The sequence below is a fragment of the Notothenia rossii genome, assembly GCF_949606895.1.
Source record: "Notothenia rossii genome assembly, chromosome: 1".
NCBI classification, from domain to species: Eukaryota; Metazoa; Chordata; class Actinopteri; order Perciformes; family Nototheniidae; genus Notothenia; species Notothenia rossii.
This window is the reverse complement of record NC_136912.1, coordinates 95,289,502-95,314,561: the sequence shown is the minus strand read 5'-3', so window position 1 is coordinate 95,314,561 and position 25,060 is coordinate 95,289,502. Positions and strand designations below refer to the sequence as shown.

The following is a 25,060-nucleotide window of genomic DNA, read 5'->3' as shown; positions in this document are numbered from 1 at the left end:
TGGAGAATAGGGACTTTAATTATGTAAGGATAAGACGTTTAGTAAACAGTACGGCAAAGTACTTGGTGTGAAAGACAGACAGGCAGATAGAGAGAGACAGACAGACAGACAGAGAGGCAGAGAGAGAGAGACAGAGATTAATACTAATAAACATCTGTCTCTCTCTCATTAAAACACAATATATGGACCCACTGTCTTTAGGTCTACGAATCAAAACACTACCTACTGCTTCTAGTTAAAGATTATATAATGTCCTTACTTTTGCTGTTAGGAAATAACGGATAAACGGAAAATGTGGTCAAAATCACACAGAAAACAAGCCATTACATATCAGAAAACCGACCACTAACTTTGGGAATAGTGGCAGAAAACTCACCAAAAACAGACTGAATGGAGACCCTTTTGAATTTAGGTCTACGAATCAAAACACTACCTACTGCTGCTGTAAAAGATGATATACTGTCCTTACTCTAGGACTAAAGATGAGGGCCCTTCTCTCTAAACTATATTTGAGTTGATTTCCCTGGAATATCTTTAATAATATTCTACAAATCTGACCATTTCTATAACATCTGGAACATTAACTCAGGTTAAATTAACCTCCTGAAATCAAAATCATAACATGCATTCTCCTGTACCCTCCTAAAAATGTGTATTTTTTAAAGAATATTGTAAGTGAGTGTGTGTGTGTGTGTGTGTGTGTGTGTGTGTGTATTTTGTAAACATCGCAATAGAAATAAAATAGCATTAAAAAAGAAGTAGCACATATACATGTTGAATTACAAATGTAAAGTAACAAAATATAAAGCAGGATATTATATATACATAAGTATGAGAGGAATGGAATATTACATATTAATCAGTAATAATAATTAAAAAAACGTTAGTGCAGTACACAGGAGGACTTCTATTTTGAAAGGATGTCTGATACTCACCGGTCTCTATCTGCTTCAACAGCCGCTCCAGAAGCCCGTTGGTCCGCATAGACCCGACCACCACCAGCACCGAGAAACCCGCAGAGCCAGGCCGGGGAGAGGAGCCTTCAGCCCGGGCAGAGGCTCCAGCAGGAGACGGTCCTCCCGGTGCTCCGGTTCCTCCAGTTCCTCCGCCCCGCTCCACCGCTACCGCTGCTGCCGCCATCATGCTGTGTGTGGACTGTCCACTAGTGACGTCATCCGAACACAAGCCACGCCCACTGCTGTAAACTTCTTCTTCTTCTTCGTCGTCTTCTCTTTACGGCGTAATGGCGGCTGGTAAAAAGCGTTAAAGGCGCATTACCGCCACCTTTCTGTATTCAAGATGTATTTCTGTCTAATAAGGTGTAGTAGTGGATAATGTGGATCAGTTTGTATAAATATTCCACATTTCATTTGACCATATATATTTTTTCTTTTGTTGTTATCAGTTTAAATACCAATAACAAAAACATAATTATAAACCCTTCCTACTCATATTGGGTGCTAACGTTCATCATGTCCTGGGGCCCTGTCTCAGGTCGACTATTTTCATTTCCTCGCTCCTCGGTCTCACCGGAAGTTGATTTGTCTGCCATGGCTCTTATTTCTGCCGGAGGACCGAAGATTGAGGAGCGATGAGCGATAATGGAGGAGCGATAATCGAGGAACCACCACTCCATCCTCCGATGAAATCCTCAGATACTCGCCCCTCCCCCTTACTGTGTATCGCTCACTGATTGGACGATGCAGTGCATGCACTGATCTCATGCTTCTTGTTCTTGACACGAGAGCAGTACCCCAGCGGAGTGAAGAAAATAAATGAAACTCACGAGAGTCACTCTTCAGTTTAAACTGTGTTTTTTTTCAATTCATGTATCATTTAGTTACAAATATGTGATATATCTGAACAACAAAGTGGTCAAAAATCTTTTTCTTTATTTATTGGAAACATTTTCATGATCGCTTTTTTCGTTTTATATTTTCATTTACTGTCATTTCCATTCAGTCAGTCATTAAGTGCTATTAAAATGTTAATGTGCTACATATCCACACAAACAAACAAAGTGTGAAATCCAATGAATGTTAATCTAACTGGGTTTTGATAGATAATATATATATTTCTTCTCTCAATTATTTTATTTCTATTGTGCACTCTAATCAATATTAATCAAACTATTGTTCGTTTATACATTTTAAGATTGGCGTTTATCTTTTTTGAGAATGAGTTCTTATTTGATTTTATTTATTGGGGTCTACAACAGATGATACAAATGTTTGTGTCAGTAAGTGTGTGGCGGGGGTGTTTGTGAAAATAACGGGGAAAGAGCTGCTGTCAGACGAACAGCTGTGCGGCGTCATCACAAACGGACGTCGCTTCACGTGACGCTCCGGAGGAAAGGACGTCCTAGTGCTCTTAAAACTCATTTCCCTGCTTCTCGTGGTTTCCTTGCGTCCCTCCATGTTTCTCTGGAGGGAGGGACTAAACACAGGGAAACGACGCAAGTGAGGGAAGCAAGGATTTAATTTAACCGACCTGAGACGGGGCCAATTCCGATGAAATCCTCCGACACTCGCCCCGCCCCCTTACTGTGTATCGCTCACTGATTGGACGATGCAGTGCGTGCACTGATCTGATGCTTCTTGACATGAGAGCAGTTTCCCAGCGGAGTGAAGAAAATACATGAACCTCACGGGAGTCACTCCTCAGTTGATGCTGGGTTTTGTTCCAATTCATGTATCATTTAGTTACAAATATGTGATATATCTGAACAAAAAAGTGGTCAAAAATCTTTTAATTCATTTTTGGGAAGCATTTTCATGATCGCTTTTTTCGTTTTACATTTTCATGTATTGTCATTTCCATTCAGTCAGTCATTAAGTGCTATTTAAAATGTCAATTTGCTACATATCCAAACAAACAAACAAAGTGTGCAATCCAATGAATGTTAATAACTGGGTTTTGATAGATGGGTCATTCTACAGAAAAGGTGGAAGTACTGTCACTTACTTTTGCAGACACCAAAATACATCACGTTGACCTAATACTCACATTCATTATATATGTTGAATAAATAGAGATTGTCTTTGCAATGGTACTAAATAAAAAAATGAAAAAAATTGTTTTATACATAAATTGCAATTTATTTAAAATGCCAAGTTCAAGGAACTGCCTTGTCACTTTGATCATACATGGAAGAGGAGCCTATAGTTTTCATTTAAAAAAATTTTTTTTCAATAAATAAATCTCATTCATATTTACATAACATTACAAGCATTACATATAACACTGAAATGGTAAAAAAAAAACGCAAATTATTATTAATAATATCCAATAAATGTCAGTCACCCAAAATTACGTCTCGTGGCTGAACCTGCGGTCCTGCCTGACTCTCATACTACTTCCCTGATGGCTCCCACAGGACTCTTGACATCCTCGTGGATTCATCTTCTTATTATAGACACATGCATTTCCAAACATTTGGTCTACCTGTAAATGTATTATCTTTTTGATTTACACACGGCATCTATTGCACGTCTGTCCGTCCTGGGAGAGGGATCCCTCCTCTGTTGCTCTCCCTGAGGTTTCTCCCATGTTCCCCTTTAAACTGTGGGTTTTCTCTGGAAGTGTTTCCTTGTACGATGTGAGGGTCTAAGGACAGAGGGTCTAAGGACAGAGGGTGTCGTATTGTCATACTGATATTCTGTACAAACTGTGAAGTCCACTGAGACAAATGTAACATTTGTGATATTGAGCTATATAAATAAATATTGATTGATTGATTGACTGATACTGGTACTTGCGTACCATGCTGTGAATGGGTCTGGCCCTTCCTACATCCAGGACATGGTTAAACCGTACACCCCAGCACGTGCACTCCGCTCTGCATCAGCCAAACAGCTCGCTGCACCCGCACTGTGAGGGGGACCCAAGTTCCCATCAGCAGAAACACGTGGGTTTGCTATCCTGGCTCCAAAATGGTGGAATGAGCTCCCCATTGAAATCAGGACAGCAGAAAGCTTACACATCTTCTTCAGACTGAAAACTCATCTCTTTGGACTCCACTTCCAGAGATAGAATTACTAACAAAGCACTTATATACTAATAAAGAGCTGGCTGATCTAGAGCCAGTTGAGCAGCACTTGAAATGTTTGGCTCTATGAAACCTGATGTACTTATATGATTCTGTTTTCTTCAAGTTTGTATTTTGTTGGTCGAGCGCACTTATTGTAAGTTGCTTTGGATAAAAGCCTCAGCTAAATGTAATGCCATGTAATGTAATTAATCCATCAGCAGTTTAAGATCTTTCTGAGACCTTGAGATGTTTGTGATTTCGACCCTGTTCAAGATTCAAGGCTATTATTGGCATGTGTACTGTACATAGCTACAGTGAGATATATCAATGAAGATCTGAGGTCACAGGCTCCTCCAACAGAGCAACAATACAACAGATAAAATAGTGCAAATAAATACAATAAAATTGAATATAGTAGAAATAGTGCAGAATAGTCTATAAAAGTAATTGGAATATTGATAAATAGTTCTTCCAAAAGTGCAGGTGTTTAACAGTCTTATGGCCTGTGGGATGAAACTGCCTGTCAGAATCAGAATAAAGTGTATTAACGAGGCGTGTGGCGCAGTGGACTAGTGCGTTGGTGTTGGGATCAGGGGGTCACAGCCAGGTTCAAACCCCACTACAGTCAGCATGTCGTTGTGTCCCTGAGACACTTCACCCCAAAGTGCTCCTGTGGGGATTGTCCACAGTATTGAGTATGTTAGTCACTTTGGATAAAAACGTCTTACAAGTGACATTTAATGTAATGTAATTGCCAGGTACGTTTACACTTACAAGGAATTTGCTTTTGGTATCTGGTGGTGCGAACATAAACAATAAAAAAAAGAAGTAGGTAAAAAAAGAAATATATTACATTACATGTCATTTGTTAGAAGCTTTTATCCAAAGCGACTAACATACATTGAGTACTGTGGACAATCCCCACAGGAGCAGTTTGGGGTGTAGTGTCTCAGGGACGCAACGACATGCTGACTGCAGTGGAACTCGAACTCACTACCCCCTGATTCGAAGTCCATCACACTAGTATCCACTGAGCCACAGCCTCCCCATAAGGATTGTACAAAATACGTTTTTTTAAGAAACAATTTAGCATTGCAATGTAGGATGCTAAAGACAAGTATTTATACAAATAACCTTAAAACTAAAAAAAAACAAAAAAACACTGAAGACAATGAGTTGGAGTTTTGGATTGAGGACCAGAATTCAACCAAAAATAAAAATATTAAATTATCTTTATTAACTCTGTTCTTCTTACATAATATAAAGCCTCCCTGACCCAATGTCTAACATCTCTTTAAAACTCATTTGTTTCCTGATTTCTGTCTTTAGAGCTTCTCTTTCTTGTCTGTTTATTCTTGATGAGAATACTTTTCTACTTTCACTTGAGGAACATTTTGAATGCAGGACTTTTACTGTAACAGAGTATTCCTACACTCTGGTACTTCTACTTTTACTCAAGTACAAGATCTGAGTACTTCTACTTTTACTCAAGAACAAGATCTGAGTACTTCTACTTTTACTCAAGATCTGAGTACTTCTACTTTTACTCAAGTACAAGATCAGAGTACTTCTACTTTTACTCAAGTACAAGATCTGAGTACTTCTACTTTTACTCAAGTACAAGATCTGAGTACTTCTACTTTTACTCAAGAACAAGATCTGAGTACTTCTACTTTTACTCAAGAACAAGATCTGAGTACTTCTACTTTTACTCAAGAACAAGATCTGAGTACTTCTACTTTTACTCAAGAACAAGATCTGAGTACTTCTACTTTTACTCCAGAACAAGATCAGAGTACTTCTACTTTTACTCCAGAACAAGATCTGAGTACTTCTACTTTTACTCAAGAACAAGATCTGAGTACTTCTACTTTTACTCAAGAACAAGATCTGAGTACTTCTACTTTTACTCAAGAACAAGATCTGAGTACTTCTACTTTTACTCAAGAACAAGATCTGAGTACTTCTACTTTTACTCCAGAACAAGATCTGAGTACTTCTACTTTTACTCCAGAACAAGATCTGAGTACTTCTACTTTTACTCAAGTACAAGATCTGAGTACTTCTACTTTTACTCAAGTACAAGATCTGAGTACTTCTACTTTTACTCAAGTACAAGATCTGAGTACTTCTACTTTTACTCAAGTACAAGATCTGAGTACTTCTACTTTTACTCAAGTACAAGATCTGAGTACTTCTACTTTTACTCAAATACAACCAAATGGAGTGATTGATATATTCATTGTATTTCTGATTGAATACTGAAACTCTTAAAATGTCATTGAAATAAAGAAAAACAACTTCTGTTTGTTGTGAATATTTATTTTCTTAAAACTATTTCTAACATTTCTCTTCACGCTTTTCTCCAAATGTGACTCTTTAGAGAATAAAATCCTAATAAAAGCAGAACTCTTTGACGGTGAGATAATGCAAGACAGTGAATTAAATAGATGTATGATAATTAAAACACAGAAACAATGAAATACTGAGTTATTAAAAGCATATTTACACAGAAAAGGATGACTTTCAAACAGATTATTTGCCTTTTACTCTCATTTCCCAGTAACAACTTCAACTCACATTTGCATCACAGCTGTTCACATTACAGTGACATTTAATATTTAGTAATGCCTTAAACCTTAGACATGGTGGTGGTGTGCAGCTACACGGGGATGCTGCGGATATTCTCCTCAAATATCAACAACAAGACCAGCGAGGGAGGTCCGGCTTAAAAACGCATCATCCAGGTGGAAGGGGGCAAGTGTGTCTCGTAAGCAAACTGAGACTCTGGGAGAAGGCCATCAAAGGGTTAAAATAGATTGCCTTATGGTGGAGGTTAATATGCTGTATATTTAGGTGAGGAATGGAGGATGGAAAATGACATGAATATAAACAATAACAAAATGATATGATTAAATACAGACAAGGGTGTCCTGTGCCTTGCTCAAGGTGAACTGGGACCTCTCCAAGTAGCAACTGTCACACTGTCTGGTCGGGGACTTGAACCAGCAACCCTATGGCTCACAGTCCAAGCCCCTACTGACTGAGCCTCTGCCGGACAGATTACAAGATTAGTTTTTCGTGAGTTTAGTAGTATATTGTAGTATATCTGTAATGTTGAAGGTGCTCTTCCGAGAGTTTCCTCCATTAACCTTCAAATAGCACAACAACAACAGATCACTGAAGGACAAACAAGAGGAGGATGCAGAGAGAGGAAGAGCCCGTGTGTTTCAACCGTCCCAAGTAACAGACATTAACGTAAGAAGGGTTTACCATCAGGATATCAAACATTATTCACAACTGTAAATGTATTATCTCTGCCCGGGTGTTGTCGCTGGGTATTGGTTGTTGTCAGTCCCCTCAGGAGTGAAAGCTTCATGTTGTCTGTAGGAGGTGTGTGGCGCAGTGGGTTGTGCATACGTGTTGGGATCAGGGGGTCTCAGGTTCAAACCCCACTGCAGTCAGCATGTCGTTGTGTCCCTGAGACACTTCACCCCAAATTGCTCCTGTGGGGATTGTCCACAGTATTGAGTATGGAAGTCGCTTTGGATAGAAGCGTCTAACAAGTGACATGTGATGTAATGTCTCCGTCCATATAGTCAGGTCATTCATCTAAAACTAGATGCATTCAAAACATGTGATAATAACGATCAGAATCAGAATCCCTTTATTATTCCCACAGAGGTGACATGTATATTGTTACAGCAGAAAAGAGCCAAAGACAGATTCATGTTACCTAAAGCATGCATAATGTTTTTTTTTTTAAATAAATAATAATTTTAAAACAAGTTTGGTCACGAATTATTCAAAAGATTATTTGCGCGGCACACCTTCATATGATCATTATAGTTATAAAACAAGAGAATAAATGAAAAACAGTTATGAAATACTATATGACAGAAAACAAGAATACAGTTTGAAAGGGGAGTGATTTGTAAAATATCCATAAAGAAAAAGAACATCTGTTTACAGTTCTGTTTCAAATGGGTGTTGAGAGAGGTATCCATAGATCTCTTCATTTTGCTCTCTAAGTGCACCAGATTGATTGATCTTCCCGGGGGAGCATGCCCCGGACCCCCTTAGAGGAGGTTAGGTCCACTCCCCACTTGTTAAAAAAATGCCATACACTGTGTGTGTGCGTGTGGGGAGTGTTGCAGTAGAACATTCCACTCTAGCGCCCGGTGTCTTAATGGGAAACCCTACATGTTTGAGCACCCTCTATGAAACGTCAAGCTACCCCACAGCACCCCCAAAAGAAAATGTCTGGCGCCGCCACTGCTTAGTGTAAGGTATTACCGGGAACATGAGTGAAAAATAGTCACGTGTGATTAAAGCAGTCGGGGTGATTAACGCAAACATGTCATCCTTTAAAACTGTTCTTCCTCTTCTCCGTAGACGTTCTGACTCTTTCCAAAGACTTGAGGGACAGAAATGGCAGGAAACGAACCAAAGGCAGGATTACGGAGCTGAATGCCTGATGGTTAACAATATCCCCTCATGGACCTGGAAGATAAACAGAGAAATACTCTAGTTATATAACCAACAATCACTTTAAACAGAGATCTCTTAAAACATGAATAATAAGTTAGACACAAGTTCAATGTGATGTCACAGAGATATTCATATTCCTCAGCTTTCCCAGTGGTGGGTTTATTTATTTAAAATATATCATTTGTAACATTTCCTTATTCAAATGTCAAAAAGCGATTACCCTACGGTATTTACACATTCCTTTTGAGTAGCGTACATCCAATACCTGTTCTTTCACACAAGTGAAAAGCTAGCATCAGGCTATAAAGGAGCTACATCACAGTCACATGATTTAACATCACAGCCAATGAGGAGATGAGTTTCTCCGTGATCAGCGTGACGACGTTATTATGAATCTAGCCACTCGTTAGAACCGCCTGTTTAAAGGCACTCTTCGAGCTTTATATTATTTAATAGTTAAACATTTATTTTCTTGCTGTTTTTGTGTTTAGTGAAGGTATTATTATTTAGTGTTGTTATGGAAGTGAGTTAAAAGTTCTTTTTTTTTTAATACAACATTGTATTTTTCAAAGTTCAGGATGAAAACTTGGACTTTCAAATAAATTGTATTTTTTTGAATGATCAAAACTTATAACCCTGAAATGGCTCCATATATGTGCACCCCTTAAGCCCCGCCTACTTTCATTAAGCCCCGCCCCCCGAGCTAACGTTAACATTTCTCTTAAAATGGTGTTAATCACATTATTTCAGGCGTCAAACCAAATACACATTTGACTTGAAGACAAAGGAACAGGAAGTGCAGAAATGCTGAGTCATTTCAGGGTTTTAGGATTTGTTCCTGTGGTCGCTCGCTGCCATGGACGCGGGAAGGGGGGGTGCTGAGGGGGCTGCAGCACCCCCATCTGTTGGCGGAGAGTTGTAACTGCAACGCCAAAAAGTTCACTAAACAAATCCATACAAAAGTTTTATTTTGAGTTCCTATTTTTGAGTTAGCATTTTAGTGTAAGCAGTCCATAAAAAGCTTCACTATATAAGAGAAAGTGATAACGTGGTGTGCTTCTTCTGTTGCTCTGCTATAGAAAAGAAGCTCGTCAGTGCAGACAAGATCAGGGATGGGAGTTTTGTGAAAGGAGGATTTAACAACTGGCGAAAGGAAGGGGAAACATTTAGGGAGCATGAGAAGTCCCATCAACACACAGGCCGTCCACAAACTGGCAGCATTAAAACGAACACCGATGAATGCGCTGCTCTCACAAGCTGTTGCTAAAGACCAAACGACTGCATTTAATATGACGTTATTATACAGGGCCGCCCCTCCCTACACACGGATCACGCAGACTGCGAGGCTCCCCCCCAGCGCACCCCCAACTCTGACTGACCTCCCGCGTCCCTGCTCGCTGCCATCAGTGTGTGAATAAGAAGTCAAACATATAAGGCTGCTGTTATTTTGCAGCTTAAAGAATTAATGAGAAAGTTGATTGGTGTGTTGGTATTCACACAGATTCCATTCAATCAATATATTTAATTTCACTTTTCAAGGGATATTCTACGCATCCTTTGTTTGTGGGACAGTATCAGACCCGAACGCAGTTCTTGAGCAAAACGTTTCAATCTGTTAAACTGTCAGTGGAAACAAAACATTTAAGTTTTATGGGTTTATTTGAACAATGATCGCATGATTCCTTCAGGTATTATTGCAGATCGGCTGTAAGCTAGCTAGCTAACCTTGTCCTTTCAGATATACTGACAAAAGACTTTATACTGTTATATATCTTTATAATATCTACACTTTAGTGTCCGCCTTTCAGTTTTGTTTTGAGCTTCTTGCAGCGTTTTCTTTTTACAGCGGTTCGTTAATGTCTGGCTTTTAGTAAACGCTGCGCATGTTTCCTCAAGTTGGTGAATATGCTCTAAATGCTGTTCATGTGTTGTCAAGTTGCTGAAGATGTTTCTTCACGTGTTTTGGCACATTTGTGTTTTTATATTGTATTTGAAGCTTCAGCGCCTTTCTTGATGTTAGACATAAACGGGAGGCACAGATTTCATCAAGTGATACATAAATATATTACCTATGATTTGATTGCATGTACGATAGTTTGGATATATTTGGAGGATATGAGTTCAATACTCACATTTCTTCTGGATCTTGGCTGTGATCGTCTCTCCTCCTCTGATCCTGTAGGGATGAACACAATCCAACAGTTTTAGATCCAGTTCAAAGAAGTGTTTGTTCTTTGAGTCAGCTTCAGAGTCCTGAGTGATCAACAAAACAACTTCATAGGAAAAACTAACAGACTAACTTTTTAACTGTAAAATGTGTCTGTTAACAAGTTGCACCTGACTGAAATGTGGCTTTGCATTGTCAGCTTGCATTATATTGTTCTTGGGAGAACGCAAGAAAAGAACCATGAGATGAACAAAAGGAGAAACTGCAGATAAATGGTAACATCACTGATGTGTTGTGCTAAGCTAGGCTACGCCTGGAAGGTGGAACTGGAGAGATCCCCCAGTGAGAGGAACACATCCACCTCCCTGTGTTCAATACAATCCTGCTGAACCAGCAGAGACTGAGTCGACCCCTCACTGACCTGAGAGTCTCCAGTCTGCAGTCTGGACTCTCCAGAACATCTCTCAGCAGCTCCACTCCTGAATCCTGCAGATCGTTGTAACTCAGGTCCAGATCTCTCAGATGGATGTTGGACTTCAGAGCTGAGGCCAGAGCAGAACAGCTGATCTCTGACAAACTGCACTCACTCAGTCTGAATAAAGAACACGTGATGTAAGTTTAGAAAACAATGTTCCTGATTGAAATAATGAAAGGTTTAATAATCTGATGATAGCTGGAGAAGTAGAGAATGTAGACGTTTATAAAGTGGACACTCCCAACAGGTTAAAAACAGTAAGATCCAAAAAGTGAAAAGAGCTCTCATTAATATGAAAGACAACGTTCTTCACCTTCAATAAAAAGTGGAGACTTCACATCATAAGCTCTGCTCCTTCTACACTAACTCGTGATGTGCAGCCAGACAAATCAAAACCCACAGAAACTGATTCAACTCAAGATCACAGAGTTTACAAAGAAGTCAGGATGAATTTAGAAGAAATGTGATCAAAATAAATAGAGAATATTTATTTCAGGAATAGTGGAGACATAGATCACAGCATCTTCAGTGTAAACTATTCAGTCAGTGTGAGCATCATGTAGCTTCAGAAACATTTTTTAAAGAAAAAGCAAAACCTGAAATTATTTGTTAGTGTTTGATAGTTTTGATAGAAATGTGTATTAACTGTATTAATCTGTTTATTATATCATTTATAAAAGAAACATGATGGAGAATATAAGATGAATTCCAGGTGTTTAAAGGATCAGAGTGAATTATGCAGAGTAGGATTTGTCTGTTAACAAGTTGCACCTGACTGAAATGTGGCTTTGCATTGTCAGCTTGCATTATATTGTTCTTGGGAGAACGCAAGAAAAGAACCATGAGATGAACAAAAGGAGAAACTGCAGATAAATGGTAACATCACTGATGTGTTGTGCTAAGCTAGGCTACGCCTGGAAGGTGGAACTGGAGAGATTCCCCAGTTAGAGGAACACATCCACCTCCCTGTGTTCAATACAATCCTGCTGAACCAGCAGAGACTGAGTCGACCCCTCACTGACCTGAGAGTCTCCAGTCTGCAGTCTGGACTCTCCAGAACATCTCTCAGCAGCTCCACTCCTGAATCCTGCAGATCGTTGTGACTCAGGTCCAGATCTGTCAGATGGATGTTGGACTTCAGAGCTGAGGTCAGAGCAGAACAGCTGATCTCTGACAAGCTGCAGTCTATCAGTCTGAATAAAGAACACATCATGTAAGTTTAGAAAACAATGTTCCTGATTGAAATAATGAAAGGTTTAATAATCTGATGATAGCTGGAGAAGTAGAGAATGTAGACGTTTATAAAGTGGACACTCCCAACAGGTTAAAAACAGTAAGATCCAAAAAGCGAAAAGAGCTCTCATTAATATTAAAGTCAACGTTCTTCACCTTCAATAAAAAGTGGAGACTTCACATCATAAGCTCTGCTCCTTCTACACTAACTCGTGATGTGCAGCCAGACAAATCAAAACCCACAGAAACTGATTCAACTCAAGATCACAGAGTTTACAAAGAAGTCAGGATGAATTTAGAAGAAATGTGATCAAAATAAATAGAGAATATTTATTTCAGGAATAGTGGAGACATAGATCACAGCATCTTCAGTGTAAACTATTCAGTCAGTGTGAGCATCATGTAGCTTCAGAAACATGTTAGAAACAGCAACAACTGAAAATATTTGTTAGTGTTTGATAGAAATATTTAATTATTGTATTCATGTGTTTATAATGTCATTTATTTTTAAAAAAACATGATGGAGAATAAAAGATGAATTCCAGGTGTTTAAAGGTTCAGAGTGAATTATGCAGAGTATGATTTTTCTTTAACAAAGCTCTGCTACAGTCAATGAGCTAAACCACAGAAGAAGAAAGTAGACTTTAGCATTGAGATGCTCAGTGAGGATCAGGATCATATCAGCCTGATGTCTGCAGCTCAGAGTCAACACAACTCTCACATATTCATCTCAGCACAGAAGTTAGAGATGGAGAACTGACCCGAGTCTCTCCAGTCTGCAGTCTGGACTCTCCAGAAGATCTCTCAGCAGCTCCGCTCCTGAATCCTGCAGATCGTTCTCACCCAGGTCCAGATCTCTCAGATGGATGTTGGACTTCAGAGCTGAGACCAGAGCAGAATAGCTGATCTCTGACAAGCTGCAGCTCTCCAGTCTGAATAAAGAACACGTGATGTAAGTTTAGAAAACAATGTTCCTGATTGAAATAATGAAATGTTTAATAATCTGATGATAGCTGGAGAAGTAGAGAATGTAGACGTTTATAAAGTGGACACTCCCGACAGGTTAAAAACATTAAAGTCCATGTAATGTCCAAAATAAATGTTATTCTGTGTTAATAAATCGCTTCATCACTTTCCACTGTTTCATTTGACATATCAACATCAATGATTCTTTCCATAAATACCCCCCAAATAACATGAAATGTGTGCCACTTTCCCGTGTTATTCCGCTCCGGTAGCAAAAAGCTTGCCAGCCATTAACCCAGCTGTGTGACGTCACACGTGGCAAACACCAGCCCCGTCTGGATTGTTTGTTTTGTATCCTTCCGCTATTTTCGCTCAACATATGTGTAACCGGACCTCGCTAAACTTTTTTTATCTAACAATTCATGATGGGGAAGCGATGTGTAATTGTGAGCTGTGAATGTTTCCTGATTGCTATAAACATTGATCATGGGTGCTGGAAGATTGTGCACAAAACTCGGGTCAGAATTAAGTTACTACAGGTGTTATGCCAGCTTGAGCTAAATGTCACCAGAGTACAGTGAACTTGCCTAGTGACTGAAATATATAAAAGTTGAAGTGAAATAAGTAAGGCCAAAAATGAATTACGTCTGAATATCTTTATTATTTTTACCACTTTTAATTATTTGTGGGCTCGCACATATACCAAAATAGACTAATGTACACTGCAATAAAGATAAAATGTTACAAGTGAAAAATTAACAAAAGAACCCTTTTTTATTTATCAAACAGTAAATTAATACAATCTTACAAATTTGCGATTTGGAAAATGTTGTTTTATTTACATGTTTCTTTGGAAAAATAATATTGTAAATGATGTACTTTGTAAATTATTTACATCATGCGAAACCATTTTAACCAGTTCAGCTGCATGACTTATGTCAAATTACAGATTTGGCCATTGAAATCCCTGATAGCGGCCTCCCGGTTCAGGGTAAGTCTTCCGTATCTCGGTTACAGCACATGCAGGCAGCGGGATTCTGATTTTTGGGCCGAGTACACCCCAGCACCAACGTACAAACTGTCGATAAGCTGTATATCGATACTTCCTAATGAAAAAAAAGTATACAGATTATAAATATATTTGGAGAAAAATAAAATGTTATGTAGTACTATTATGTAGCAATGGTTACAAATTGGCTTATAACATGATATTTGTATTTTACTTGTACAAAATAAATATGAGGTTTTACATGACTGCTTGACAGAATCATAGACCTCTTATATATTTCCTCACATGTGTAGTTGTTTCTTTTCCCAAGCATACATTGAACTTGCATACACAGAAAAAATAAAAGCCAAGCTGTTTTTGACTGCTTGAAAGAGTTTAATGGTATCTTTAAAAGTGTACCATATCTGTAGCGACTAAAAGTATTATATGAAAGCAAAGCTGCAATAGGCAGTTGGGTCAATCAATATTTACTTACTGGTGTAGTGGGCCATCAACTGCTCTGTGTTGTTGTTTGTATTGAAGATACGCTATTTTCAGTGTCCAAACACTGAGACAGCCTTCTCTAAAGCCTGGGTGGCTAATAATGCACCTTGGTTTCTCGTCGGTGTCTTCTATCTGGCAGAGTCCTGCACGGGTCTGATTTTCAAGACCCGCTCCCGCCCCGCACCCGTGACGTGCAGTACCGAACCCGCCCCGCTACCCGCACATATTGCCAATTAGTTCTGCAACCCGACCCGACCCGCCGGCACATGATCCGCAACCCGACCCGAACCCGCATATATAGGCCTATAAGCAGTGACAACGTGCAATTATTAACACACGCAGTTGCATATTTGGCTCAAAAAGCCTGGGATGTTGTTTATTTTCTCCATCTAGGATGACACCAAAAGCCTCCCAGACGTTGGATTTCGCTCTTGAGGAAGAGTTATTGAAAATGCTGTATTCTCCCCTATAGAGAGCTTCACCTCAGCCATTCAGAATGTGGTGCGCTCAGCAGCAGATAGATGCACTGCAGAGGTTATGATTATGCTCGGTAACGCGGAGGAGAGGTCTGAGGATTTAAACATTAAACTAAATTATTATTGTTTAAATATATTTATTATGCAACACCCGCAACCGGACCCGCATCATCTTTGTTTTACCCAGAAGCGAACCCGGAAAAAAGCGTTTGAAAAAATACCACCCGCAAATCACCTTTTTTGCGGGTCACCCGTCGGGTACCCGCGGATACCCGACCCGATGCAGGACTCTGCTATCTGGTCAGTAGGTTGCAAACTGTCTATTTGTTCCATCACCTGCCAGATCTCTCTGCAGCATACACATTCATCTGCAGTGGGCATGCTTTCACAGCATTGACATGTACACCTGAATATTGTACATAACATTAAAAAACAAAACAATATCTGCCGGACGTGTGAGGAACAGATGACAAATTAAGATCGACATTTAGTGCAGGTCAAATTAAATAAAACATAATTTACCATTCAGTATTGCCGACTCGAGTCTCGCCGGCTGCGGAATCCGCTTCTCTTTCACAAGTTTCTGCCTCGTTGTTCGATTGCTGGGCAGGAGGCTCGTACTTATAAGGCAAGATGCCTTGAAGTGAAAGGCTAGCTGGTTGACTCTCTACTTCTGTAACTGTATCCAGATAACCCACCGAATCTGAGCTTGAATGATCGCTGTCGCTGTCGCTGTCTGAAGTTATCGCGTTGCTTGCCATTCGGACTGATTTGATCAAATGGCAATGTTTGCCACGTGTGACGTCACCGCTCGTTCGGGAGTGATCGGGGGCGTACTCGGCAAACTTCGGAACCAACATCGGTTTTTAACGTATATGTCATTTAATTATGACGAAACTTTAAACATTTTTATTTATTTTTATTCTGGTGATATCTAAACTACATGTTAAAAAACACCTGTGTTAGATGCATTACATGGCCTTTAAGATCCAAAAAGTGAAAAGAGCTCTCATTAATATTAAAGACAACGTTCTTCACCTTCAATAAAAAGTGGAGACTTCACATCATAAGCTCTGCTCCTTCTACACTAACTCGTGATGTGCAGCCAGACAAATCAAAACCCACAGAAACTGATTCAACTCAAGATCACAGAGTTTACAAAGAAGTCAGGATGAATTTAGAAGAAATGTGATCAAAATAAATAGAGAATATTTATTTCAGGAATAGTGGAGACATAGATCACAGCATCTTCAGTGTAAACTATTCAGTCAGTGTGAGCATCATGTAGCTTCAGAAACATGTTAGAAACAGCAACAACTGAAAATATTTGTTAGTGTTTGATAGTTTTAATAGAAATATTTAATTATTGTGTTCATGTGTTTATAATGTCATTTTTTTTTTTTAAAACATGATGGAGAATAAAAGATGAATTCCAGGTGTTTAAAGGTTCAGAGTGAATTATGCAGAGTATGATTTTTCTTTAACAAAGCTCTGCTACAGTCAATGAGCTAAACCACAGAAGAAGAAAGTAGACTTTAGCATTGAGATGCTCAGTGAGGATCAGGATCATATCAGCCTGATGTCTGCAGCTCAGAGTCAACACAACTCTCACATATTCATCTCAGCACAGAAGTTAGAGATGGAGAACTGACCTGAGAGTCTCCAGTCTGCAGTCTGGACTCTCCAGAAGATCTCTCAGCAGCTCCGCTCCTGAATCCTGCAGATCGTTCTCACTCAGGTCCAGATTTCTCAGATGGATGTTGGACTTCAGAGCTGAGATCAGAGCAGAACAGCTGATCTCTGACAAGCTGCAGCTCTCCAGACTGAATAAAGAACACATGATGTAAGTTTAGAAAACAATGTTCCTGATTGAAATAATGAAAGGTTTAATAATCTGATGATAGCTGGAGAAGTAGAGAATGTAGACGTTTATAAAGTGGACACTCCCAACAGGTTAAAAACAGTAAGATCCAAAAAGTGAAAAGAGCTCTCATTAATATTAAAGACAACGTTCTTCACCTTCAATAAAAAGTGGAGACTTCACATCATAAGCTCTGCTCCTTCTACACTAACTCGTGATGTGCAGCCAGACAAATCAAAACCCACAGAAACTGATTCAACTCAAGATCACAGAGTTTACAAAGAAGTCAGGATGAATTTAGAAGAAATGTGATCAAAATAAATAGAGAATATTTATTTCAGGAATAGTGGAGACATAGATCACAGCATCTTCAGTGTAAACTATTCAGTCAGTGTGAGCATCATGTAGCTTCAGAAACATGTTAGAAACAGCAACAACTGAAAATATTTGTTAGTGTTTGATAGTTTTAATAGAAATATTTAATTATTGTATTCATGTGTTTATAATGTCATTTTTTTTTTTTAAAACATGATGGAGAATAAAAGATGAATTCCAAGTGTTTAAAGGTTCAGAGTGAATTATGCAGAGTATGATTTTTCTTTAACAAAGCTCTGCTACAGTCAATGAGCTAAACCACAGAAGAAGAAAGTAGACTTTAGCATTGAGATGCTCAGTGAGGATCAGGATCATATCAGCCTGATGTCTGCAGCTCAGAGTCAACACAACTCTCACATATTCATCTCAGCACAGAAGTTAGAGATGGAGAACTGACCTGAGAGTCTCCAGTCTGCAGTCTGGACTCTCCAGAAGATCTCTCAGCAGCTCCGCCCCTGAATCCTTCAGATCATTGTGACTCAGGTCCAGATCTCTCAGATGGATGTTGGACTTCAGAGCTGAGATCAGAGCAGAACAGCTGATCTCTGACAAGCTGCAGCCCTCCAGTCTGAATAAAGAACACGTGATGTAAGTTTAGAAAACAATGTTCCTGATTGAAATAATGAAAGGTTTAATAATCTGATGATAGCTGGAGAAGTAGAGAATGTAGACGTTTATAAAGTGGACACTCCCGACAGGTTAAAAACAGTAAGATCCAAAAAGTGAAAAGAGCTCTCATTAATATGAAAGACAACGTTCTTCACCTTCAATAAAAAGTGGAGACTTCACATCATAAGCTCTGCTCCTTCTACACTAACTCGTGATGTGCAGCCAGACAAATCAAAACCCACAGAAACTGATTCAACTCAAGATCACAGAGTTTACAAAGAAGCAGCACCAGAGTCTGAATAAAGAACACATCATGTAAGTTCAGAGAACAATGGTCCTGCTTGAGATAGTTCAAAGTCTCATCATCTTTTCAGACCTGGAGAGGGTTCAGATGCCAATGTCAGAAATGATGAAGATACTTTTAGAAATGTAATATTAGATAACTATAAATTCATTGATAATGCATCAGAAGAACCTCCTCCATCTCCCTCACAGCTCATCAGTACTGACAGCATCTCCACTGACTCTTGGAGCACAGTGTGAGTCTGTGGAAGCTCACACACTGTCCCCTCACACATCTACTTTCTCTGCTTTCTGTTTTTCTTGTCAAATTTTCAACAATTTAGAAATAAATGTGAATTTATTAAAATATCTTTGTACTCAAATGATGGAATTATAAATATATAAATTATAAACACAGGGCAAAACCACATGAACTACAGCCAGTGATCTGACCTCAGAGTCTCCAGTCTACAGTTTGGACTCTTTAGTCCAGAACTCAGCAGCTCCACATCTGAATCCTGCAGGTCTACTCTCAGCTTCAGCTCTCTCAGATTGGAGGGGTCAGACTTCAGAGCTGAGGCCACGACTTCCCAGTCTAAGAATCCACTGTCAGGAATTCTGTAAGAACACATATTACAGAATTAATTTATATAAAAAAAGGGGAAACAACATATTTACTTCATGCATTTGAGGAAAAACATTTTGAACACCATGATCTGATTGGATGTTAGTCTATTTAATATGTGGTGATCTGATCCCATGTCTGTCACCTCTTTGCTAGCTACCTTCTACACTAGAGAAGACTAGAGTCAACATAAATCAGATATTGCTCTGTGTCTAATTTAACGATAAAGAAACTGCAATCCTTTCATAATAACTTTACTGCATTCAATGACATATGTAAAGTTATTCTGTATGTTCTGATCACATGTTGCTGTGATAAAGCATCCTTCATATTATTTTGACAAGGAAAATGAAGAGATGAAAAAACTGTACCATTTTAAAATTATTAGAATAATTGTATTAATTAAATGTTGCTCTCACAGAATGTGAAACAGCAACAAGTTGTATAGTGTTTATTTTAAAAACTAAAATCCTTATCTACACTAATCTATAAAGTGAATCACATCTGGACTCACACAGCCTTCCTGCAGTTCTTCACAGCTGGAGTCAGTCTCCGTTGTCCCTCCTCAGATGTTTGGGACTTCTCCAGGTCCAACTCATCCAGAACCTCCTCTGACATCTCCAGCCTGTAGGCCAGAGCTGAGCAGCGTGTCACAGAGAGTCTCTTCTCTGATCTGTTCTCTGACTTCAGGAACTCTGTGATCTCCTGATGCACTGAGTGGTCCTTCATCTCTGTCAGACAGTGGAGGATGTTGATGCTCCTGTCTTCATCAGAGTCTTCATCACTTCTCATCTCCTTCAGGTTGCTGATGGCTCTCTGGATGACTTCTGGTCCGTTGTCTGTGCGACCCAGCAGGCCTCCTAAGAGTCTCTGGTTGGACTCCAGAGAGAGGCCGTGGAGAAAGCGGACAAACAGGTCCAGGTGGCCATTTTCACTACAGAGGGATTTCTCCATGGCTCTCTTTAGGAAGACATCCAGGGATGGGTGATCATCACTGCTATCACTGTTGTCTTTGTCCCAGTCTTCCTGCAGGAAGTCCTTCAGTACCTCTGTGTCTCTGATGGTGTAACAGTGCAGCATGTAGACTGCAGCCAGAAACTCCTGAATGCTCAGATGAACAAAGCAGTAGACTGTTTTCTGGAAGATCACACTCTCTCTTTTGAAGATCTGTGTACAAACTCCTGAGTGCACCAAGGCCTCGGTGACCTCAAGACCACAGCGCTCCAGGTCTTCTTGGTAGAACATGATGTGTCCTTTCTCCAGATGTTCAAACGCCAGCCTCCCCAGCTTCAGGAGAAGCTCCCTGTCAGCCTCCGTCAGCTGCTGTGGACTCGTCTCATGACCCTCTTCATACTTCTGCTTCTTCCTCTTGGTCTGGACCAGCAGGAAGTGTGAGTACATGTCAGTGAGGGTCTGGGGCAGCTCTCCTCTCTGGTCTGTAGTCAACATGTGGTCCAGAACTGCAGCAGTGATCCAGCAGAAGACTGGGATCAGACACATGATGTGGAGGCTCCTGGAGCTCTTGATGTGAGAGATGATTCTGCTGGACAGGTCTTCATCACTCCATCTCCTCCTGAAGTACTCCTCCTTCTGGGCGTCAGTGAAGCCTCGTACTTCTGTTACCCTGTCCACACACTCAGGAGGGATCTGATTGGCCGCTGCAGGTCTGGAAGTTATCCAGACGAGAGCCGAGGGAAGCAGCTTCCCTCTGATGAGGTTTGTCAGCAGCACGTTGACTGAGGACTGCTGAGAGACATCAGACACAACCTCATTGTTTCTGAAGTCCAGAGAAAGTCTGCTTTCATCCAGGCCGTCAAAGATGAGCAGCACTTTGCAGACAGCCAGCTGCTCTGCTGTGAGCTTCTGTAAGGTTGGATGGAAAACATGGAGCAGCCTGAGAAGACTGTACTGCTCACCTCGGATCAGGTTCAGCTCCCTGAAGGAGAGCGGGATCACCAGACTGACATCTTGGTTTCCCAAACCCTCGGCCCAGTCCAGAGTGAACTTCTGCACTGAGAAGGTTTTTCCAACTCCAGCGACTCCGTTGGTCAGGACCGCTCTGATGAGAGTCTGTTGGTCAGGTGAGGACTTAAAGATGTCCTGGCACTTGATTGGAGTGTAATGGAGGGGCTTCTTCTTGGAAGCTGTCTCCAGCTGCCTCACCTCATGTTGGGTATTAACCTCTTCACTCAGGCCTTGTGTGATGTAGAGCTCAGTGAAGATGCTGTTGAGGAGGGTTTCACTTTGACCAGTTCCTTCAGTCACACGTTCACATCTCCTCCTCAGACTGAGCCTATGTTCATCTAGAACCTCCTGCAGACCACGTTCTGCTGAAAGAGAGGAGAATAAAAAAGATGTTTTATATGAACTTATATTATGTACAACACAACAGGAAGAATCCTGTGTTCAGGCCTGAAGACAACAGGAGACAGCAGTGTTCCCCACAGAATGATACTTGTGGTGGTAGGGGGAGGGGGGGGGTTTGCTAATAGAGCACGCTCTTGGAGCGTCGCAGCGGGGTTACTGCAGAGCGCATAATTGCGCCACAGTTGCGCATGAGTGATGTGCAACAACATTTGACTTCTCTTTTTCTCGTAAGGTCTCCCTTTCTGTTGGTCTCTTATTAGCAGACCCTTCACACCATGGCAGAGCGAGCAGGTACAGGCGGCGTAGAGCGAGGGATCATTGTCCACTAGTTGATCGATCGCAGATGGCGTATTGCTCACGGACGGATAAAAAAAAAAAACCTAAATAGGTCCCGAAATATACTTGAGCGGACGTTATTATTACATTTCATTTAGCTGAGGCTTTTATCCAAAGAGACTTACATTAAGTACATTCGACCAAGAAGATACAAACTTGAAGAAAACAGAATCATATAAGAACATCAGGTTTCATAGAGCCAAACATTTCAAGTGCTACTCAACTGGCTTTAGATAAGCCAGTCCTTTATTAGTATATAAGTGCTTTGTTAGTAATTCTATCTCTGGAAGTGGAGTCCAAAGAGATGAGTTTTCAGTCTGAAGAAGATGTGTAAGCTTTCTGCTGTCCTGATTTCAATGGGGAGCTCATTCCACCATTTTGGAGCCAGGATAGCAAACCCACGTGTTTCTGCTGATGGGAACTTGGGTCCCCCTCGCAGTGCGGGTGCAGCGAGCTGTTTGGCTGATGCAGAGCGGAGTGCACGTGCTGGGGTGTACGGTTTAACCATGTCCTGGATGTAGGAAGGGCCAGATGCATTCACAGCATGGTACGCAAGTACCAGTGTCTTGAAGTGGATTCTAGCAGTTACTGGAAGCCAGTGAAGGGAGCGGAGGAGCGGTGTGGTGTGGGAACATTTAGGAAGGTTGAAGACCAGACGAGCCGCTGCATTCTGGATGAGCTGCAGAGGTCGGAGGGCACATGCAGGTAGACCAGCCAGGAGGGTAGTGATATACCTGGGCAGGCAGCCCAAGTAAAGTCTATCTGTGGGAAACCCTGGACAGATGCTCAGACTTACTTTGTACTGTTCTGGTCTGACTGGCTGTCTGCAGGCCAGCTCTGGTTCTGGATCTTTCTCCACACTGGGGACAGCAGGGGTCTCCTGGTGGAGGTCTCTGCTTCCAGTATGAGGTGATGCACTGTATGCAGAACCAGTGTCCACAGCTGGTAGAGACTGGATCCTTCAGGACGTCCTGACACAGAGCACAGCTGTACAGCTGCTCCTCCACAGGAACACCACTCTGCCTCTTCCCTCTGAGGAGATCAACACATCCTTTATAGCACATTACGGGGACTGATTTTCACCAAAGGAACAACCCAAAGATGACAAATTCTTGTTTGATTTGTTTGTTAAAGTTCTTTATCTGTAGATGATATTTCATCCTGGTAACTGTTCCCAAGTGGTAGATATTTAGTGATTCATATAATTATGAAACAAAACGCCCTTCTGTCTGTAACATCCTCGCCTACAGCATGTTCACTGTACCTCACAAGTTTTACTACGGCTAAATTAAACTTGTTTATGTAATAACTACATAACGATTCCAATTTTTAAAAGCAGTGAACACTTTGTCAGGTCTGTCCACAACAATGGCTGCTCCATTAATAGTCAAACTAACAATCAATGGTTGATACACACAAATGTATAACTTCAGTTTCAATATGAAGTACTGTAGAGCTCTAGGTGCCGATATGTTCCTGATCTGATTCAAGTACGTCTGCATTTCTATACTGAGCTCTAATGAGTTTCTATACTGTGGGCTACTGCACTCATGTAATTATTAAAGAAGAGATTAAAATGATCAGATGGCATATATATATATATATATATATATATATATATATATATATATATATATATAGATATATACAGTATATATATATCTATTCAGTTCACAGCAGAAACAGATTCTTACCTTGTGTCTGAGGGTCCAGGTTCATTACTGAAGTTTATAGGTGTCGCCATAGACCAGTCACTCTTCAGAGACAGACAGCTGGGGACTGGAGACTCTGCTCTCTGTCTGTGGAAACAACAAATGTTTAACACACATCACTAGTTCTTGTAAAAAGCAGCGTTTGATTTCACTTTTGATTTTTTTTTTGATCTAAACTTTATGTTTTAAAAATGGTGTTTGTGGGTTTCTGTTGTTGCAATTCTTTGTGAGAGTGAAACGTTTTACACGTTCGAAGTTCATTTACTTAAAGTTGTGGTAGGTAATTTTGGAGAAACCAGCTCGAGTGCGCTAGAATTTGAAAATACACAGCCGGAACAAATCTGCCCCTTCCTCACGGAGCCCCTCCTCCAACACACACGAACGCGCTCATGACCAATGAGGGCACCAGATAAGTTTGTGCACAGATGGAAGGCTGACAGGCAGGTAGGCCATCCCGTTACTTTAGCCGGCTCAGATGATTGGTCGTGCTTTCTACAGCGCCACGGCTTCCACTGATGATATTTTTATGTATTTATTGTCAAAGCACTTCAGATATTCATTGCTATCGGGATGTTAAGAGCATTCCATGGAATATAACAAAAAGTGTATTTCGAGCCGGTTTTCTCAAACTTACCTCCTACAACAAATAGCGTGTGCGTTCCATTTTCACTCTCGTCCATCGAAAACATGTTTCGTGCGGTACTGGAGCTATCAGCCATTGGAGCGTTGCTTGTGGAAGACATTCTCAAGCAACCGTTTCGCTTCTCATGCACTGATTCGCTAGCTGAACAGCCAATCAGAGTGATTTCTCTGTCCGACTGCCTGTGGCCGACGCACGGCCGCGTGCGTCGGCCATGAAAGGCCAAATAAGGCGTGTCACGGCCGACGGTGTGGGACACACCAAATTGAGTTTGGGCAACAGGGCACGCTTCGTCGTCCGACTAACGAGAACGGCTGATTTCGGCCTGGTGTGTCCGGGCCTTAACACAGAGCCCTACATCTCGAGTGTGAGAATGATTTCACAATAGTAGATGATTAACTGTTGCTGATGAGCACAGCCAGAGCTCAGTTACCTCTTTACTTTCCTCTTCTGGGTTTCTCTACTCTCATTGGCTTTGTTTCATGACTGAACTCCACAGTGATGCTTTACTGAGTTTCTGTACTGTGATCTGCTACTCAGATCAGATCAGACTCCTCTTCAGGTCAGTTCACAGGAGAAACAGATTCTTACCTTGTGTCTGGGGGTCCAGGTTCATTACTGAAGTGTACAGGTTTCCCCATAGACCAGTCACTCTTCAGAGACAGACAGCTGGGGACTGGAGACTCTGCTCTCTGTCTGTGGAAACAACAAATGGTTAACAAACATCACTAGTTCTTGCAAAAAGCAGCGTTTGATTTCAGTTTTGATTTTCTTTCCCCTTTAAAGATTTTTGTTCTTACTCTAAACTTTATGTTTTAAAAATGGTGTTTGTGGGTTTCTGTTGTTGCAATTCTTTGTGAGAGTGAAACGTTCTAGACGTTCCAAGTTCATTTACTTAAACATGTCCACTCCACAGTGATGCT

At 40.6% G+C, this 25,060-nt stretch overlaps 2 protein-coding genes across 2 annotated transcripts in view; both read right to left on the bottom strand.

The window, feature by feature from the left end:
* Positions 1-1,501, bottom strand: part of LOC307028276 (electromotor neuron-associated protein 1-like) — a 13,180-nt gene extending 11,679 nt beyond the window's left edge. Inside the window, exon 1 of the mRNA XM_079663155.1 lies at positions 936-1,501. Coding sequence (XP_079519281.1) covers positions 936-1,143 — 208 coding nt within the window. The 5' untranslated portion in view covers positions 1,144-1,501. The remainder of the gene's footprint in view (positions 1-935) is intronic.
* Positions 1,502-7,680: 6,179 nt separating this feature from the next.
* Positions 7,681-25,040, bottom strand: LOC307019983 (NLR family CARD domain-containing protein 3-like; the record flags this gene model as incomplete). Its single annotated transcript, XM_079651077.1, has 10 exons — positions 7,681-8,533; positions 10,654-10,697; positions 16,983-17,153; positions 17,964-18,134; positions 18,911-19,075; positions 19,597-21,412; positions 22,582-22,817; positions 23,480-23,584; positions 24,729-24,833; positions 25,033-25,040. 10 exons carry the CDS (start codon positions 25,038-25,040, stop codon positions 8,526-8,528), a joined length of 2,829 nt encoding a protein of 942 aa, XP_079507203.1. The 3' UTR covers positions 7,681-8,525.
* Between the last annotated feature and the right edge of the window lie 20 nt (positions 25,041-25,060).